This window comes from Pagrus major, chromosome 12, assembly GCF_040436345.1.
Source record: "Pagrus major chromosome 12, Pma_NU_1.0".
NCBI lineage: Eukaryota > Metazoa > Chordata > Actinopteri > Spariformes > Sparidae > Pagrus > Pagrus major.
This window is the reverse complement of record NC_133226.1, coordinates 13,502,745-13,524,875: the sequence shown is the minus strand read 5'-3', so window position 1 is coordinate 13,524,875 and position 22,131 is coordinate 13,502,745. Positions and strand designations below refer to the sequence as shown.

Below are 22,131 nucleotides of genomic sequence, written 5' to 3'. Positions count from 1 at the left end.
TTTTTCTAGAGAAGTCAGGCAATCTCCAGCTGTGTTTGTGGCGACAGAACCAGTTGTTTAAAAGAGACCTCGGGATAATTCCGGCTGTGTTCGAGGCTGCAAAAACGGGTATTTCAAGCCAAACCATGCTGTTGTCCTAACCCTAACCAAGTGCTTTTTGTGCCTAAACTTAACCAGAGCATACACAAAGCATTATGACAAGACAGAATGAGAAATTGAAGCTAAAGAAAGTAAAGTTGCACCATAAAGAAACATAAAGCTTTAACTCATCTGTGGTTTTGCAGAAACATACTTAGCTAACATTTAATCTGGCGATTGGGCTGATTCTGAAACATACCTGCGGACTGACAGAAACGACTTCTCGTAGATTAAGAAAAGAAATGTTTATTAACACTTACTCAGCAGCTTCCAGCTTAACAATTGAACAGTACACAAATGTAAACAGAGAATCAAATTACCAAAGACTGTTTAAAAAGACAAAGTCCTGTCATCATTTCATCCCAGCTTTAAGATCAAAACAATAAAACAATGTTAAATGGAACAAACTTAACATTAATGCATCTACTTACATTTCATAACATATTTCCCTGCTGAGTGAATGATATAACAGTGAGAATAATCAACAAAAGAAATCACAAAGTAAAAAGATTCTTTGGTTCACTGAATTTTCAATTCTTAGAAACGCGATAAGTTTAAAACTGTTGAAACTTTATACATGTGAAAAGAACTCTGACAGATGTGAAAATAAAAACAATAATATCTATGAGGCAATTTATATGGATTCTGAGAGATGGTTCCTGGGACCTAAATGTGCAAAGAATTATTGTAGATGTCTTCTTAAGGGTGAGGTAAACTGTAGCAGCTCCTCTTTCAGTCAGTCACGCTGAGCAGTTGGAACGGGCGCTGCAGCTGAGTCAGTGTCTGTTATGTGAAAGACGTCCTGAAACATGGAAAGGACACGGCCGAAGTGAGAGCCTTCCCAGAACACCTTGCCACATCTGGTGCAGACATAGAAGAGCGGTATCCTCGGCAGGAGGCCGGGGGGTACGGTGTGGAGCTGTATGGGTTCTCCACCAGGAAAGGTCAGGGTGTCGGGGTCCAGACCTGAAAGGGGGGCCCATTGACACTGAAGGGCATACCTAGGGAGGTCAGAGGTCACACTGGGGGTCGTCTCCTCATCCTGCTGTAGTGTGTGGTCAGTGTTGTCCTGGTCCTCCAAAAATCCTACAAACAAAATACTCAAATTTAATGAAGTTATTCTTGAGCAGTCAAAAGCACTTTTCACACAGAGATCGTGCAAGACAGCCGCAATGAAGACCCTCCGTTAGGCTGCCTTTATTTATGTTTTTTTCTTTCACTGAACAAAACAACGGCGGCATTATGCAGCCCCAGTATGATTTGGATGGCATGCCAGCGTTTTGCAAGCAATAGAGGCGTGAGTTGTAGTGTCAGAAGTGTCAAGCGCTTTCTGCAATAACAATCATTTGCCATCCCTGTTATATAGCAGTGGACCTTGAACATTGCTCAAAGGGTAAGGAGAGTTAGGTGCCACCTGCTGATAGCTCCTTTCAAATCTCCCGATTGTCAGTTGCACATGTAACACAAGACATTGTTGAAAGACATCACACCCCTGTCCCATCCGCTAAATTCCGAATCCTGCTGTAGGCAAGGCATGAACCGCCCTACTCTGCTTCTGATGGCCAAAGCAAGTCCAAAACTACCCTTAACAGATGTAAAGACTTCAGTAACGGCATGTAGATACATCCTTCAATATTCTTCTAATAAGAGGTCTCCTCTACTATGTTTGGTTTCACTGACCTTTCTGTTTGAGCATCCCGATCATGTCCTTTCTGGGCACCGCCACATACTGATCGCAGTTGCACGCCTAGACAAAAAATAAAACAGTCATTAGCTGCAGGGTTAAAAGAAGTGTTTTCAAGAGGTTTTTTACTTAACAACACTGTCTTGGAGAGAAAAAAAGAGGGGATATAAGTCTCCACTTTTACACTGGCTGTTGGGTTAGTTGGCTCAATGTGACAAACTTCTGTAATGCCAAGAAAAAACGTGTTCATTTTGAATATGTGCTTCATTTTGTTCTTCTATCTTGACAAAACATTTCCATAAAACCAGCAATAATTTGTTTGATTGAAATGTCTTGTTGTTTACAAAAGTTTGAACACATGAAGTGAACGGCAACTCATGCAGAGAGCTGGTGAAATGTAGAACAAAGACAGTATATTACAATAACTGACGTGAAAAAGATGTCGGGGGAGGGGCCGATGTCCTTAAATCTACTGGAGCATATTGCAACTTTTAGCTCTCTCTGTCAGATAGCTGCAATACATGTCAAGTTTACTTTAGTAATGCCGTGGTAACTATAGTAACCAGAGTTCACCTGTTCAAGTCGTAAAGTGTGAGACCAGTGTGGACCAGAGTTGCAGAGCCTGAATATTTGTCATGACCCATTCACACCAATGGCAAACAGACATGTTTCCTCAGTAGCTGCTTTGGTGTGAAAGGGGCTAAGTGTTTCAGAAAGATCAGATCAGTGTGTGTGGTGTGTGTGTGTGTGTGTGTGTGTGTGTGTGTGTGTGTGTGTGTGTGTGTGTGTGTGTGTGTGTGTGTGTGTGTGTGTGTGTGTGTGTGTGTGTGTGTCAGAGACAGCGTTCACGCCTCAGTAACGTTCACATGTCCATGCTGTCCTGTCCTTCTCCACACTAAAGGTCGCCCTGGTGGGACATTAGTGACCTCTTGTTTGCCGGCCCCTAACGTGCACAGACAGACACACACACACACACACACACTCGTCTGTAAGCCATCCTGACAGCATGTCAGTGCTAAAAGCCTTGTCAACACACCTGAGCTCCACCCAGCAAACAGCATTCCACTTAGAGGTGAGCTGTAAATCAAACTGCACTTGCAGACCTACCAATGCAAGGATTCTTGACTGGCTCGTTCAAGGCCGCTTCGTCTCTCTCTAACCCAGGAAAAGTGTAATGAAGACTGCAAATCAGAAAAAGCGTGTCCTCTCTCTGTGTGCACATGCAGAGCGCTGTTTGTCTCTGCGGTAACTGAAGTCAGGACGGGAGAAAGCGGCTAGACAGTGGAGGTGTGGGAATAGCAGAGGTGTCATCTCCTGTCTTGCCTGTGGGAATGAAGCCCATCTCTCCCTCAGTACAGTCTGTATTCTCCTCTTTGTATTCTCTCACACACACACACACACACACACACACACACACACACACACACACACACACACACACACACACACACACACACACACACACACACACACACACACACACACACACACACACACACACACACACACACACACACACACTTTACAATTCGCACAGGCTACACTGCAGTGTGCATAAACCGCATGCATACAAGTGCTCGCAGCGCATACACATGGCTCACACATACGAGTGTGTCGACAGCCAGGAAAACAGACCCAGCTATTTGCTCAGCTCAAAGTTTCCCAGAGTTGAGCAAGCCAGAACCTGCTCTGAACTCTCAAGGCTAAGCCACGGACCGGCAGGCACACACGCACACCATCTCACACACACGCAACCTGGATGGAAATAATTAAATCTTAAATTAATCAAAACACAGCTAGCGACAAATCCAAAGATCCTGCAGAGATATATTAGACAAATAAAGAAATGGCAAAAAAAAAGGTGTGAAGAAAAGGAAATAATGTTAATTTAGAAATTACGTTATGACAAATTATGCTCTGATGTAAAGAAGCATCACAGTGATATTAACAGATATTGAGATAAAAGTATTCCTGAATATCAGAGCTTTAGGTGCATTAATGATTCTCAAGAGACAAAACAAACTTAGTGAGGTCTTGTGGTGTTTCATATCTGAATGAACACAGATGGTGGGTGTTTGACACCAGGTTGGACCGGATGATTTCAGTAACATTTTTCTTGATTTTGGCTTGCTGCAGGAACACGAAGGTCTTATTTTTCCACAGAACCTCTTAAATACTAGAGTTTTAAGGCATGCAGTTGTCACGCAGAGCCTAAGAAGCACCAAGGTGCAAAAGGTGTCGTCTCTGCAGCTCCTGCACGTCTGATAGTACTGTCAAACCAATTCAAATTTGGCATGTTTGCACAGGCAAAATATCATGTTTGTGATCATCCAGAAGCAGAGTGTGAAGCTCCATTGAATGCAGTCTGTGCAGGTTGGTCAGGTGGTGCCTGCAGCCTGTCCACATTGCCATGTTATTGTGTTTTACACATGCGTCTTTTGGTGGCATGTCTTCACTAACCACAACGGTGGGCTGCACAGTTACAAGTGGTTAACACGGTTGCCTCACAGCAAGAAGGTCCTGGGTTTGAATCTTGGCTGAGGCCTTTCTGTGTGGAGTTGTTTGTTCTCTTTGTGCTAGTGTAGGTTTCCTCTGGTTTCCCCCAACATCAAAACATGTATATAAGGTCAAATCTTCAGTCAGTGCCCTTGACCAAGGCCAGCCTGACCAATGTATCGATTGGCCGATATTATCAGCCAATACTGGTCTTTCTCAGATATATCAGTATTGTCCTAAATGTTGTCTGATATGTGATGATATTAAAACTTCTTTTAAGAGCTTATAATGCAGAATATGATGTTTGGAGTAGTTTATCATTTCTTGATGTTTACTGTTTCATGTCATTTTTGGCAATAAAGTTTATTATTAAAATGTAAAATATCCAGCCTCTGTTACAAATCTTCGTCACAAGCGTTTGATAATCACATTTGATTACTGCAAAAAATGTATGTTTATCAACCGATATATCATTATCTGTATTTTTATTATATCAGTATTTGCATCTGCCCCAAAAATCAAGTTCTGGTCGGGCTCTAACCAAGGCACTGGATTAGATCTGGAGTTGGTCCCTAGGCACTGTACGTTGGCTGCCCACTACTCCACCGGGATGGATGATAAATGCAGAAAACCTGTTTCACTACATTGTAAATTGTATGAGATTTTTTTTCTCTTCTTTTTATTTTAACTTGTTTATAATTCAACATCATTGTAAATGAGGGAAACCAACCAACCTCAATGGTCCTTGAATTTAAATAAACATCTGAATGAAATAAAAATTCTTCTCCTTCTTGTCTCCATTGTACTGAATGTGTCTGACAGCAGATTCTGTTTTTTCCTCACAGTTCAACAGCAGCAAACTTGCCAAACTGTATTTCAATGTTGTCTTTAAGTCGGGCACCAAAAAATAAACCAGCTAACCAAAACATATTTTCTTAATTTCTATTTATTTAACTCTGAAAACTTTTAGGCAGTTGCTACATTGCTGTGTTTCCTTTCTCTGTCTTTTGTTCTTTCTGTGTTTTTCAGGGAACCTCCTGCGTTCTCACACTCCGTGTGGCCGTGCCAGAGAAAGAATGCTCCTTGCCGTGACAACAAAGGCTATCTAAAGTGTGATACTGTGTTTCAAAGGATGGGAGGTGGTGGAAAAAAGAGGAGAGAAAGGGGGATAGTGGAGAGGAGGTAGGAAAGAGAGGGAGGGAGGGGGGTGGGAGATTTTTCCCTAACGTTCTCAAACACACACACACACACGCACACACACTCATACTGCACTGGCTCTGTAGGCAGCTCCCATGGGAAAATCCGAAACCAATCTCAAAAGGCGGTGCTTTTAGGGCCGATGTAGGTCACATGGCCAAAACAGCCAATTGGCCACTAGTGATTTGATTCAAATTGTGGTAAGTCAGGTAAGGGGCAGCGTGGGAACCGGAGAGAAGAAGAGCGAGGCGGGAGCAAGAACTGCACCATCGTTACCCTTTGAAGATGTTGTCTTTTCCTTCTCAATGCAAATTTCATGTCCAAGTTAAGGTTAAATATAGTTAATTCCACTGTCCAAGGCTGCTGTGGTCTAAAACATACACACAGTATATAAGTAAAGAACTGCTTTTTCCAGAACCTACAGTATCCCTTCCAAGGAAAGAAAAATAAAACATACAACAGCAGAGATTCATTGTTTGCTCCCAACATACCGTGTATGGGACGTTCTGTCATTTTCAGTTCCCTGTCATTCTGTTAGGCAGATATGAAATTTTGTTGCCACTGTGAAATGATGTAGGTCCGCTGTAAGTAGGACGGCAAGCAGAAGTGGAAAAAGCAGCCTCATACTGCCGTAGAAATGATGAGTAAGGAGAAGCAAACTGGCCAAAAGCATTGACCCTTTTCTCTACTTTCCCACACAGTCCCAAGGTCATGCTAGGTGATTTGGATCCCTTCCAACAGCGATGGACAATCTCACACATGATTTTACTGACGGATGCAAACTGCGAAAGTGACCTGTTTTAATTTTCTTTGGCTGGACAGCAGGAAGTAGAAAAGAGTGGAAATGGTTTACTTGACTTAGAATCCTCCAGCTGAGAAAGCTGACATCATTGCAGTTAATCATTAAATCAAGTTATCTTCAGTGTAAAATGAAGCCTGAATACCAGTAGTCAGACTGCAAAGTCATACCACTGACCAAAGAAGTGAGAGAGTCGGGAAGTTCTCTATAATGATAAATCACTTACTGGAAGACTTATTTAAAAATTAAAGAGGTCATCTTGTGATTCAGTAGCTGCAACATGAAATGGGTCCATCATTTCATCACATCATCACCTTCCATCAAACAGTGTTTTTATTTAACCTGATTCTAAAAATGTGGGACTCTTTTTTTCTTTGTTGTAAATACTATCTGAATTTGATGCCTGCAACACGCCAACCACTGCAACCAGACTTCTCCTATTGAAAACTAAATAATAAGAGACCGGTATATGGGTAAATTATTTAGTCAGTTCAGATGGGCAGTATAGCCGTACTTACTCAAAACATGGGTTACATAAAGGTACATTTTTTTAGAAAAAAGTGCATTATGAAATAGATGCTCATTTGTCAAAGCAAAAAAGACACATTAAGTCAACAGATGCACACATGCAAACTACATGAAAACTTTCTTTTGACTCTTTTTATTATATTATTGTTATACCTATGTATATGCCACGGGCTGCAGTTTATAAGCACATTTTGTCATTTGAAAGATCCTTTACAAATAGATTTTTCCTGTATATACTGTATCTAAACACCTGGTGAAGGGGTCATTTTCTGCTGCAGGAGGACTGTGAGGGAAATACAGCAATGACCTACTAAATGTACTTTCCCACAGTATCCTGAGGGTATCTGGCCAGTGTCTCAGCCCGACAGTCTGAGGTAATTACCAGCTCTGTTAACTAACCACTACCACCTGACAGCAACCTGAACTTGGACCACAGCAGAGCCTGTCTGGGCTTGACATCACACACACCTTCCTCTGACTCACTTCGCTCGCACACATGTACAAACATACGCACACCCGCACATACTTAGCAGGCATGCAAAAGATGTAAAAAAGTCACATGCAGCTCTTGCACACACGCACACCCTTCCCTGACTCACTTTTGCACCCACTCATTTCACCTGCGTGAAATGACAAATGATAGAAGTCAGATAAATTTCCCACCTGGATTTTCCCAGGGATGCAAATCATCCAGAATATGACTGGGAAAATCTGCTGTTCATGCATAAAGCAGACGTTAGATAGCCAATAAACTTCTTTTCAAATCATCTAAAACAGATGTGCTAAGTTTTCAATATCATGTTGCTTTACTTTTTCAGTGCTGCTTAAATGTTCTTTGGGCTCTACCCAGTATATTCTCCCGGACGCCCCAAACCAACATCAACGGCAAAAGTCAACCATCAAAAATGAAAACCGTAAGACTCAGGACTGTGGATATCACAGATGCTCACAGATAACCCTAAAAATCGCAGCTGTATTTTCTTTTTCTTTCTGTTTTTTACAGCATTTACTTCTTATCTAAAACAAGATCCATTATGTTTATTAAGTTATTCTTTCTGATTTGAGGGTGACTTAGTGAACAGACAAATCTCTGCATATACACTAATGTACAAAATGTAATACCATATTCTAGTCACTTCATTTTGTTATGATAGGTGACCTTGAATGTGAAATGTATCTCATATGTATCTCAATATTTCAATGATTGAATGTGTTATATTGAAACAGTAGTGCCACAGTATGAGGCACATCCATGACATCATGCCTCTGTCCTTCAGAATATGTAGAGAAACTTTTCTAATTTCATGCATCGCTCGTTTAGTCCCGCTCCCCCAGCGTGCTTAACTCTTGCTCAATATCTTCTTGTTTCTTTCTCTCGTCAACTTTGCTGTCCACTTTCGACCATTTTCTCACCCCCTGCTTGGCCTCCGCATTTCTGCCTTTTCTTCCCTCCCTCCTTTGCTCCCTTAGTTCGTCTTTATTGGAGCTCACTAAAAGGGGTAATGAAGAAGATAATAGCCCAGAGTCTAGCAGATAACAGTCTAGCCGTCCCACAAATAGCACTAATGCTTTCCCCTGGCTTGGCACAGTCAGTTCATTCTGTTTTTTACCCACTCAACCTTCAACCTCAACCTCTATCTCTCGCTCTCTCCAATTCAACCTATGTCTTTTCTCTTGTTCTCTGTCTTGCTTGAAGCTCCTTCTACCCCCTTCCAGTGTTCCCCTTCAATCTCCCTCTCTCCTTCTCTCTAGTTGTCTCTCACCTCTAACCTCTTTCTATTCTCTCCTTCTCCAAGTACTCTTTTTCTCTCTCTCTTCAGACGCCAGATAGCTGGGCCCGGTCTAAGCCAAACAGCTGAGGAAAACAACGCGCTGAAAAGGTCCGTTGACAATGCTGCTCACTGGGCTAAGAGGGATAAAAACAGCTCATCTCAAAAACATAAAAAGCTGGATTAAACCGCCAGCCAGCCTCTATTGATATGTTGCCTTTTTGTATTAAGGGTTAAAATTAAAACAACTGAAACCTTCAACAAGTTGGAGGGGCAATACGCTCGGTGGCAAATAACTGGTTCATTACTTGCCCTACTGTGTTCTTCAACTATACTTGTTAATTCCCATGTCAGTGTAGGTTTGGCTTGGGTCACAGCTGAGAAATGCTTAGTGCTTCAGATGTTCAGCCTCTAAACATAGTGGCTAAGAACCTCCAGCAGCAGATTTATGGGGAGCAGATTGTGCAAAGGTAACACAATTAGTTCATTAATTGATTAGTCGGTCTACCAAGTCTGCTACCTATTACCTCCGCCAAGCAGGTTATGTCTTCACTCGTGTTTGTTGGTTGGCTGGTTTGTCAGCGGGATTATACAAAAACTACAGAACAGATTTTCACTAAACTTGGATGGAGGATGGGTCTCGGCCAAGAAAAGACCCCATTAACTTATGGCAGTGATCCAGATAGAGGGATTTATCTCGAATTTCTTCTCACTTTAACATGTTTCAACATTTCCGTTTATTTCTCAGGGAATAATGCAAGCATCTTGATGAAAAAAAAAATCAGGTGTATTTAGATGGCTGGTATCTATGAGTGAGTACAAACTGATGTGGATCCAAACAGATATCCGGGTCTAGTGGATTTAAATATGTTTTATTTGATATCAAACTACACTTGATTGAGTTAAAAGTGGCTGTTTGGCCTTGGTTGAGGTATGCGCTCCACTGAGTGCCATTCTAATTTAATAAACTGATTGATTGTTTCAGTCATTTGGCAAAACACATTTCATTTGACTTTTATTGCATATCCGTGCACATACATATATGCACCCAAATCCAAATATCCCTAACTAATTTTGAGTAGTGTTTTTTGATTATGAAAATTGTTAGTTGCAGCCCTTGTCAAGGATCCTAAAGCTGAATAAACTACAGAGCAAAAGTGAAACCGGAACTGCCGCAAAAAAAAAAAAAAAAGCAAACTTGTAACGTTTCTACAGTTTGTTGTGTGGGTCACACCATTTGTCCAGACAGCAACAGATAGAACAAAACAACTGAATGAGGAGACATTTTTAGTGGGATTGCAGCTAAAAAGATGGCATTAAAAGAAAGTGTTTGTAGAAATACTGGCTATGGGAAAAACTGTTTATGATCCAGTATTGTATTCAGTATTAAGACAGTCGAACTGCTGCAACTGTAAGTAACGGCTCCACTTAAGCACACTCCGGGGAAATTTGAAAACAAAACAGTAAACTGAATTGTTATCACAACCTATTGATCAAGAATAAACTCCATGTTTAACTGCATCAGATTGGTGAAACCCTGGGATACTTCTCTGCTTATTTTCGTTTACAAAACCCGATTGTTGAGGAGACAAATGGTGGCTTTTGTAGCGCTGTTATATGTGCAATAAAGACAACTGCTTCTCTCAAACACAGAACAACCATGCAACTGTCAGTTAACATTTGTCTTTTTGAGGCGGACCTGGTGCTCCAAATGCTTTCCCACCAGTTTGCCTATTCAGTGTGACGTTTACACACGCTTAAATGCTAAAACTGTCTTAATATGCTAATTATTCCCATTCCTTCCATGCACCCATTCAACCCGATATTATTACGACATCCACATCTTCCTCGACATGCGCTAACAGTTCTCAAACTGTCATTACACCCACACACTGCAAACTGAAATTCCACCCACTCGACCTGAATCCATCAACCTGAACTACATCTGCACACACACACACACACACAATCACACACATAGACAGCCCCGTCATGGGAGAGCCACCGGCAGATTCCTCCGCTCAACGTTTATCGCTGCTGGTGCATATTTCACCCTCCGGCCCCCCTCTTCACCCCTTCTCTCACTTTCCTTTTTTTTTCTCATCTCTTCCTGATGTAGAGGCACGCAGGGAATGTTATTGTAATGCAGAGTGATTCATCCAGGACTGTAAATATTGACAGTGGTGGCGGTGGTGGCTGCTGCTGGTCTGGTCTGTTCTCTCCTGAGGAGCAGTGAGGGAAAAGAGAAAAAAACGCTTCTACCTTTTGGCTTTTTGACAGACAAGGTGTCATCGTCGGGGTTGGGTAGCGGCAAATCATTTAACATACTGGCCTTTGTGTCCGCTTGTTTGACAGTCGAATGCTTGCATAACCAGATGTGGGAGTTGCATAGCAGCAAACACATGGCGGTGGACCGTGTACAGTACAATGATGAAAAATGACCAAAATTCTCTGTGGCTGAGACTCAGTTCTTCTTTAAATTTCCTCTTTTGCATTGTTCTAGAGAACCAGAATATCGCCTGTACAGTATACATCTGTACTTTTCTGCTCTGTCACATCTCCTAACTTCCCTGAGAACTGTAGAAATTCTGACTAAATCTGCCGGCCAGATTCAAACAGGTGTGGGCTGGTTTATTTTTTCATGTCTCGTCTTGGTATGAGCGAAGCTGAGCAAGCAGGATCCCAATGAAACAAGTATGGTCTCTCATTTTGGCGCGATCTGATGAATAAGTCAGAAGACTGAGATAAATGGATCCTTTTTGTGTGGGCAAAAATCGTCTTGTACATAATAATTTCAGATACAGCAACAACACACCAAGCAGCATTTAGTGCAATTTATAGTTTCTGCATCCATTCATTCATGTCTTATACTATAAATTTGTTGTCTGCCCATGTCCGTGAGGCTCTACCAGACTGCAAACATGGACAGTACGTGCCGTCCATGGCTGCAGACACCCCATGTAGTAAACAGAACTGTCAATTGTCTGCTACTCTTTTCAGACTATATTTGGCTGCCGTTATATATTCTTCCAGCCTTGATCAACACTGAACCAACAGTGGGGGAGTTTGACATATTTACAGTGTGTATAATTTCTAACTGTCTTATGAATAAGCAGTTACTAAAGAAAAATCAGAGGCCGTTCACATGCAAAGACCATCCTTGAACAGAAGTTATGATCCCCCTACATATATGTTATCATCAGACCAAAGTTCAGTACTTATGCGATGACAACTGAGACAGCTACATGAAGACCATTAGAGAGGGTTGCGAGCTTGGTAAACTTTTAAGCTTAGATTATTTAATTTTGACACGTGGATCTATTTGTCAATTCAAAGAAAATTATTCAACAACTACATGATAATTGACAAATTGAAGACGTCACTTTGGGCTCTAGGAAATTGTGATGAACATTTTTCACACTTTTTTGACATTTCATAGAATCAATGATTAATTAATTAATCGTGTAAATGAACAGCAGCATAATCGATAATGAATATAATCATTAGCTGTAGCCCTACTTCCATGCTCACATTTTTTAATTCAATTATCATGGTGATTACTTCTTTCAAATGCTCATTTGTTTAAATCTGCAAATAAATCCATGATGGAGTTTTAAATAAGCATGAAATTCCCAACAGACTACTGAAGCTGAGCACAAGAACTAATGGGGTCATAAAGGACAAGTTCTTTTACTGAAATAATGAATGGATGATAGCAGTATTTAGAGTACCATTAAATAAGTGGCACTGCATAAGGAGCTCATTCATATCTTGTGCTTTGCGCAGGAATTACTTCTGGCTGTCAAAAACTGTTTACTGATATTCTCTTGTCAGCACTTAACATGAAGTATACCAGTTGTAAATACAATAATATCAAATAACAGGAAAATGGTCTTACATCACTTATTACTTATTTGTAACTATTCTAGCATGAAGTGGCTTCAAGCATTGACTTCAAGTCCTTAAAACAAACAATTTGAACAGTTGACTCACACCCCACTTACATTCAAACTTCTATTGAGCTTTCTGAAGAAGCTTCAAATGTTTGTCTTCATATTTTATTATACATATTTGAAGTCCTAGATTTGAATTAAGTGATTCATCGGATTAAATGGAGTATTAAGTGCCAAGCGAATAAAGATACGTAATATGATCTCATTTTTTGTATAAAGTAATTTCCTCTAATCGTGTTTGAGCTGAAATAGATTTTTTTGTTTTTGTGGTTACATAAATGTAATTTATGGTGCTGTTAGATTTCTGCTAGTTGAAGGTGAGCTATTCTGGAGACAGAGAGTAGATTATCGAGTCCCAACCATGAATCAACAATCAACAATCAAGCAGCATTCGAATGTTGATTAATAAAATGGATTGTCAACATTATAAATTAAGCTTTGAAGCTTCAAATTACAGCCCAACCTACAACATTAAATTTTAATCAAGCTGACAAGTAAATGGGTTTAAGAAGAAAACATCTGCGCACGGCCAAAAAGCTGGTGTTCACCTCAGAAACAAGGACAGTGAGCTTTGTTAAGATGTGATTTTATAGGGGCCGCAAATGACCAACTGGTCCATGTGACAATGTAGAGAGATGCTGAGCAAGATAACAACATCATTACCGCTTTAAAGCATTATCAAATCACTGCTGAGCGCTTGCAGACACAGGCAGACACAAATACACATCTATGTCTCTGCCAGGGTCATTATATGTATCATCAGGAGACACACACACATACACACACAAGGACAGGCTATGGGAGGGTGAGATAAAGGCAAAGAGAAGCGGGAAAGGGCTCGGGGTTAAGTGGCAATAATGATGCAGAATAAGACATCAGTGTATGCAAGTGTGTGTCTGTGCTTGTGTGTGTGTGTGTGTTGTTTAAACTCACTTCAAAGTGTCTCTGGTAGCCTTGTTCATGTCAACAGGAGACACAGGAGAGGAACACAGCATTTGAAACGCAGAGAGGTAGAGGGGGAGGTAAAAAAAAAAAGAGGGTGTGGGGGTAAAAAGGAAGCAGTACACGATGGTGAACAAAGGCTGAAGGGAAAGAGAGGGCTGAGGTTGGAGGAGGGTAAGGCAGGGTTAAGGAGAAGTGGGTCGGAGGTGAGAGGTTGGGGGTATTAGGGCAGAGGAGGGGAGGGGACTCGTGGTGAAGGGGTTCACCTCTAGTGTGAACGCAATGAGGTAAAACCAGAAAGAAAAGGACGATGGAGAGAGTTCCTGTGTCATACACCCTCTTTAATTCCACCCTTCCTTCCCTCCCCTCCCCTCCGCTGTCCCCTTCCCTCCCTCCACCGCTGCTCCCCTCTCTGCGACCGGCCCCAGCGAATTCCCTAGGGCCAGGGGCAGTCCCCTTTCAGTCTCCAGTGACACAGTAATTAGAAGTGTGGGAACTGAATCCGTCCCTCTTTCTGAGCCCCGCACTCCCTCCCGCGCTCCCTCCTTTCGCTGGCCCTCGCCCCCCACGCCACCCCTCCACTTCCTTTGCCACCTCTCTTTTTGCACCGCACCTCATCTCTCAATCTCAGGAAGTAGCATCTACCCTCAGAAAGAGGTCTCGCATGAGGTTAAAATGCTGATGTCCAAGGCAGATACTGACCAAAGTATCTGCAAGCCTGCAATCTGCATCTTATATGATGCATACTTTTACACTTTTAATTAGCAATTTCAAGTATAATGAAAATATGAAAATTACCTAATTGATGATTAAATTAAAAATGAACAAAATCCCATATGGACTTAATCCTCATGGGCCACCTGTGATGTTCATGGGAGCAACACATCACACACACTCACACACACTCAACCCCATACCCTTCATTCACCCCCACCCCCACCACCACCACCAATCCAACCCCACCTCACCCCCGCCCCCCCCTCTGCCTCCTCTACAGCCACAGAGTCCCCTATCTCTTCGAACAGAGCAACGCTGTCTCTCCCGCTCTCTGTCAAGCCCACTACCACCACCCACCACCCCCAACCCCCCATTCGCTATCTCCGCCGCGATAACCATGGGAACAGCAGCACTGTGGGAACGGGCCACCAGTTGACCAAAATAGACAGCAGGAAAATGGAGGGAAAGAAAGAAAGAAAGGGCTCCCTGCATCCAAGGAGGCCTGAGTGTGTGTGTGTGTGTGTGTGTGTGTGTGTGTGTGTGTGTGTGTGTGTGTGTGTGTGTGTGTGTGTGTGTGTGTGTGTGTGTGTGTGTGCGTGTGTGTAGGAGGTCCATGGGATCATCCAGACAGACAGGTACTCAGGCACTCCAGTCACCTCTGGTTTCCACCGGCAACAAAGGGGACGCTGGGTGGCTTGAGTTGCGACATTAATTCATTAATGGATATGCGGCTTTGGTCGGAGTCGGTGGGACATACAGAGAGCTCTCCTTCTCACACTCGTCGCGCGCTTTTAACGGTCCTAGGTAGCAGCGTCCCACGTGTAAAAAGGATACACCCTTAACCACAAACACCCACACCCAAGTAGCACATTAATACTACACTATCACACGCCCAGTCACACCCGCAACCACGCACCTCGAAAGGGTCACAAGCATTCAGACTTGAAGTTTACATTACGTTCAGGAATGAGATGACTGTAATGATTGGCATTCAAAAACTTTAAATAGTTGCACAATATCAAGCTGATGCTTTTGTACACTGAAGTCAACGAATTACCAGAAATTAAGCACTAAAAAGGATGTAATATAACAATATAAGCTTTTTGCCTGTTTAAAAATCATGTTCATCGTCATATAATGGCATTTAACTTTATCATCATCATTAATATTACCATTATTATCATTATTCTTATTATTCTTATCTCTATTTTGATATCATAGCCCAGAACCTCACTGGGTCCTTGGAAAATGGATGGCAGCAATGAGATCCCCTCCAATGACGACATGACAGCTTGAATACACACTTCTGTAGATACCAGAAACTTAAAAAAAAAAAACTACCACAGCTGGTTTATGTAGCAAAACTGTCCATCTAATTGTTTGGTATGTTTATGTCATATTTGGTGCATCTGGTCTCCAGAAACTACACACAAGAATGCATGCATGCAAATACACATCTCAGACTTCAAGGCATTTGCTAAAATGCCAGCATGCAGTTCCTATGAGAAACATTACACACTGGCTTTCCTTGGCCTGAGAGAGGAGGAGGAGGAGGAGGAGGAAATGGGTGAAAGATGCAAGTTGTGCATCATCATCATCATTTTTTTTTTTTACCTACTGCTGGTCTATTTTTCCATCCCTTTTATATCCTGCATGTCCCTCAGTAGCTTAGAAGTCCAAGAAATCCAAACTCTTGGCTTCCACTCCTGTTTATCTCGCTATCTCTCCCCCAAACTTACAGTATTTATCTATATTTAGTCTATGTCCTTCGTCCTTTCTCTGTTGTCTCTTTTTGCTTCCGATTTTTAATCAATCCATCTACCCTCTATCTATCCAGAGCCCCTGTTTTGCTCTTTCAGGCCTTTCCCAGGCCAAGCAGCCTGACCTCTCTAGCCTTCTACCTCTTTGCTCCCTGGGGGTAGGGGGGGTGTCTTTCTGTGACCATTCCCACCCCGCAAGGACTTTCACTTTAATCTGACTCTTTGAGTAAGAGAGAAGAAAGAGGACAAAACAGAGAAAATGTGTGTGCGTGTGTGGGTACTCGCCAAGCCTGCAGCTCCCAAAGCAAACAGACTTCTAACCTCCTGATAGCATCATATCACGCAAACTGCAGGCTTTAGGAAGAACTGCTGCAAGACTGAGTATAAAGTTTTAAGGCTGAGCTGGCTTCACATTTCCAAGACCTATACGTGCACATACGAGTCAACCAACATGACAAACACACATCGAACATTTAAAGAATGTAGAGCCCGACTGGATTTTTAGGGTTGATCCCGACAACAATATTATGGAGTATAAAAATCCTGATAGATATACTGGCCAATGTTCTTACATATATATAAATATTTATGTGCACAGTAGGGTTGCCCTGACGATGACATTTTCCCACTAATTAATACACCAGAGTTGACGTTAGCACCGGGCTATTTACACAAAAAGCAATACTGCTGAAAACTGAATATTGCCTACTACTGCAGCCACGCAATAAAAGCATTTAACTGGCGAAACACAAGTGGACTTTTATTATGAAGTGAGCTAGTCACAGGAAATGCAATGTGTTCAGCGAGATTAGCACTAACCGCTATCATTCATTAAAAATGTGTCTGCAGAGCAAACACCTATTCTTGTCATGTGAGAAGTGAATTCTAAGTCCTGCAACTCTGTACTCTGCCGTTGTCTGGCCAAGTATTGATTAGATGCAAAATATTTATTTTGTGAATTCTTCACGTTCAGAGACATTTATGTCCAGAAACATCCTCCATCGATGATTGTGTTTTTGCTGTCATTAAAGTAGTTACGTGAGCAGAAGTCACTGACAATGTTAATCATAATATCAGTGCTATAAAGTTCATGTAGCACAATAACTCCATTTTATCCCTGCAGTGCTGCAATGTCTAATCAATGTGAAGTGTAGTAGTGTAACAAGCCTGAATCTAGAACTAAAAACAGACAGACATCAACAACACCCCATCCCCCCAAAAGCAGTCAACCTAGGGGGAAACACTGCAATCAGCACAGATTTGTCTGTGATAGGCCAATATTGGCAAACAATTTATTGGTCAGGCACCACAAGAATATTCCCAGAATGTACAGACAAACGCTCAGAAGATAAACTGTGAAAAACAGTCACAATGATGCCGTTCACAGTTTCACACATGAGAACAAGTAAGAAAAACAGCAATACATCACAGGAGCATCAGCACAACAGGCAAACACATGAAGTACACTGGCTGAGCTGACAAACCAGACTATGTGGGGGGTTACAATCTATTATCTCTGTCTCCATGAGGTTTAAATGTAATTGTTGACACAACTCATTCTCGGAAACTGCATGCACACGCGCACACATGCATTCATGCACCCACACACACACACGCATTCATGCACCCACACACACACACGCATTCACGCACCCACCCACCCACACACACACACACACGCACGCACGCACCCACACACACACACACATACACACAATCTTGCACTGAGACAAGGCATGCACAAACACAGGGGTGTCAAAAAACAAGAACTACTTAGCCCACAATAGATGGGCTTATTGTTGTGAGGATATTTAGGTCAGTGGTTCCCAGTCTTGCTGGTTTTCTATCCAGTCAGCTGCATTAACCACATTCTCATGACACTGGAGGTGTAAATCAGTTGTTGGTGGTGGTTAGAGTAAAAGCAGCAGGGCTGTTTCCTGTCAGTCTGAGGTGCGACACAACCTCTGAATCAGGGAGCATCCACCGTTTCTCGACTCTGACTGAATTCTGTCTAAAATCATGGGACACACCCAACTATAGAATTTCAATACCCCTACTCTTGTGTGACTCCAAGCACACAGACAACAGACCACACACATTCATCACACAGAGAGTCAGCAATCATGAGCCAAAAGGTAGCTAAAATTATGCAGTTAATAACCTAACATTAGCAAAAACACAGCATGGAAGATAGCACCATTTGCTCCCTAAAACTCCCACATGCCATAAAAGATGTGGCTATTGTAAGCGCAAACCTGCCTTTTCTTCACCTCACCTTGTCTGACTGTCAAATATATACCAGAGCTTAAACTGGTGTCCTTAACATGTGAAAACCACCAACCTTTAGTTCATAATTTTCTGCAGTCTAGAGCTGGTTGCTTCAGTGCAGTTTGGCTGTGTAATTAAACTGGAATGAAATCCTACAAACTTCAGGGTTAAAATGTGGTAGAATGACAACTACAGGGTAATAAGCAGTCTTGAATCAATCAGTAAACAGAAGTCTGGCTCCATGTTAGCCTGTTAAGTTGTCTGCCTCCACATAAACTGATGTAACTTTCATATTCTTGGCCTAAACCTACAATCAAGTTATTCTCGCCCCTGGAAGCCACGGTTAGGGAAAAAACCCTCTATCGAAGGTAAAAAGAAAAAAAATTGGGTTTCTGCCAACAGAGGAATCATTTGTAATATCACATGTCAGCAAGCATGGCTGCCTCAAAAGCATGACTGCATGTGGAGGAGTTACCCAAGCAACTAAAGTGGGCCCGTGTGCCACAGAGTTGTGATAATAACAACCCTAAACCTCTCAGCTATTTCTCACTGCCAGGTATTAGCAGGGTTGACAAGAGTTCTTTATCATCCCAGACTGAGTTGGGATGGTTTTGCTATGTCGCACTGCGTGTTGAGTGTGGGAGAATGATCTATGATTCACTCAGCACCAAAGACTGAAGATCACATTTCACTATCGCAAGGGAAATCATTATACCGTGACCACAGACACAAAGACAGTCATACCAGCAGTATCTGGGTTTCTCAAAACATGATTGCTGGGGCTAGTTCTCACAACATTTTTCTAAAGTTACTTCTTTAATTTCCATTTCATTGGTAGAAGGAAAATGTGTGGGTATGCCCCCTTAAATCTAGACAAGACGGTTGCATGGGTGCACAGATTGAATTCTATTGTTCACAAATATTGTCAAATTTCTAATCAACAAATTTTTTTGACCTACTTTTGCAAAAATGCACACATACCGTGAGCAATAATGCATTTTTAATGGGTTCATAGCCCTTTTCTGTGTGGTATTGTTGTCATTAGCTGACCCGAGCTTTGTTATTACACTGCAAAGAATTCTGCCTCCCTTAGGAGACTATTTAGAAGCAGAGGGAAATCACTCACAGCAGCACAGTCTGGCCGTGCAGCTACTGTGCTCTGAAAAACATGAGAAACTTCCTCTTTCTGTGTGTATGTTTCAGAGGAAGGCATCAGTAAGTGGTTCCCTCTCCCTGAGCGGCAGGGGAAAGTAGACCCTCTCGAGTGCCTCTCGGCTTCCCCCACCTCCCCCATGAGCCAATAACGCAGTCAGACAGAGATACACACACACACACACACACACACACACACACATGCTCGCACACACACACACACACACACACACACACACACACACACTCATGCTCGCACACGCACACACACTCAGACACACAGTGTGGTTTCTCCTCTGGAGGGGAACATAAACAGGGCTGTCTGTCTGCGAGCGGAGAGCTAGTTCTCATGACATCACCACCCAGCAGGAATGCTCTGCTCTGCCCCGTCAAAACCCCTCCACCGGCCAGCAACTCGCACACACACGTTTACGCACACACACACACACACACATACACAAAAACACATGTTGAATGATTTATGCACGTCCACATTTTCACAGGGAAATGAACCGCACACACAACACGCACCCAAATGGCTTTTTGGGCTATTTTCTCTCTCTCTCTTTCATTTTCTTACTTTGCAATTGTTTTTCATTTCTCGCTTCCTACGGACATCTTCTTCTTCTGCATGTCTTGCTTTATCTTTATCGCACTGTACTGCTCATTCTTCACCCATAATTTCTCATCCTCCCGTATCTGTATTGCCTGTGCTTGTCTGCAGTGTCAGACCACACACAGACCACAGGAACAGAGCAAGCATGAGAGATAAATGACAACTTAATATAGAGAATAAACCTATATCATCTATGAGAAAAAGTGTGTGTGTGTGTGTGTGTGTGTGTGTGTGTGTGTGTGTGTGTGTGGGTGTGGGGGACATGGGAAATTACGCACTACTTCATTGTATTGGTGTTTGGAGGAAAAGCCCTATTGAAGCTCTCCCTCCTTCCTTCTCACCTCTCTTCCTCCCTCTCCAACTCTCTCCTCCCTTTTCCATCCCTCCATCACTTCCTGCCTCCTCTTTCCCTTCCTTGCCATCTTCCTCCTCACCTACCCTTGCTATTTTCTCCTTCTTATGCCACCTTCCTGCTTCCCTCTCTCTCCATCTCAACCTGTCGCTGCTATGTGTTCTGGTAATCTCTCTCCCTTCTCGTTTTTCCTCCTCTCCATTTCTCTCAGGCTTTTGGGGAAAGCAGGAGCAGGAAGCAGCTTGGCTCTCAGACAATGGAACACATCAAAAAGCAGCACCAGCCTCACCAACTTCACACACACGCACACACACACACACACACACACACACACAAACAGAGCAAGACAAACAGGACATTCCAGCTGCCGGCTGCACCGGATTCCTCGCCTTGGCTAATCTGAAACGGAGGAGAGTGAGACTGGGAGTGGAGCAGAGCAGGGAGCCAGGGTGAGAACAGTGGGTGAGGGAGAGAGCAGGGGAGATGGAGAGAGAGAGGAGCGAGAGAGAGAGAGAGAGAGAGGGCCATGCAAAGGGTGAGAAGGAGAAACTGATAGGGAGGGAGGGAGAGAAAGAAATGCTGGGGAGCAAAAGAGGGGAAACTGGACAGCAGGGGATTAGAGAAGGTGATAAATGAGAAAGGGTCTGCAAATAGTAGAACAGTAATATGTTACTGTAGAATTATTATTGCATACATTACTGTACTCATGCTGTCTTAGAAGGCATAGGTTTACTGTACCATGCATACAAATTATTAAATTAACTGGGAACTTGTTACACTCTTGAATTTACCTCCACTCTAACCAATTTCCATGGGATAAGGGAGATTTCGATTTTACCCTAACCCATCACAACATGTCTGCCTGAAGATAACGCCATTTTAAGTCAGCGCTGATGGGTTACCATGCCAACTTACTGGCTTGCTTGGGTTGTAAGAGTGGAGTAGAGTGAATTAAAAACAAAAACACTTTCGGGCGATACTGAGAAGACATACCTATGTACAATCAGTTTCAAGTTATGACTCCTCCTTGGTTACTTAACAACGGCTTGGCAACAGCGTTCGTCCTGCCTGTCGTGCTTTTCAACCAAGAAACCAAGAAAACGCCAGCCTAATCAGTCAACTTGGTAGTAGGGTTGCAACGGTGTGAGATTTTCACGGTATGATAACCGTCTCAGAAATAGCACGGTTTCATGGTATCACAGAATTCCACAATTACAATGAGCCTTAACGGAGTGAAAACTGAAGGGTTTCTTGCTTGAACAAAAGCTTTATTAGAATTTAAAAAAAATATGATGTCTTGGCAGGCACGAAACTTGACAGAAACTTGAAATACATATTTTCTAATAACAACAGTATAGTAGAATCTAATGTATAAAAGCAAATGCAGGTAGTATGATTGTCATCAAATATCATATCAGATTCTACCTTGACAATGGTATATCGCTGCAACCCTACTTGGTAGAGTGGACGGATTCAAAGGTCTGGACACAGCAAGACAAATTATTATATGCATATTAAATAATACAGTGACTGCCTGCCAAGGGACCACAGATGCAAAGTACCTGGCAGTAAAATCTATTGTTTTTTTGTATGTTTAAATTTGGGTCATCAGAGATTAAAAAATGAAAGTTTGTTCAATTCAAATCAACAAGCAGAGTATTAATTTTGTATCTTCCTCATCTACTTGTCTGAGTCAGCATGTTGGAATGAACGAATGTGTTTCCGTGAAAGGGAAAGAGACCAAACAGAGGAGAAACAAT

At 42.3% G+C, this 22,131-nt stretch overlaps 1 protein-coding gene across 1 annotated transcript in view; it reads right to left on the bottom strand.

Moving 5' to 3' along the window:
- Nucleotides 1-364: 364 nt before the first annotated feature.
- The window catches only part of exd3 (exonuclease 3'-5' domain containing 3), a 42,026-nt gene continuing 20,259 nt past the window's right edge, over nt 365-22,131 (bottom strand). The window contains exons 20-21 of the mRNA XM_073478689.1: nt 1,819-1,885; nt 365-1,224 (exon numbers count right to left, since the gene is read on the bottom strand). Of these exons, the coding sequence (XP_073334790.1) occupies nt 875-1,224; nt 1,819-1,885 (417 nt within the window). The 3' untranslated portion in view covers nt 365-874. The remainder of the gene's footprint in view (nt 1,225-1,818; nt 1,886-22,131) is intronic.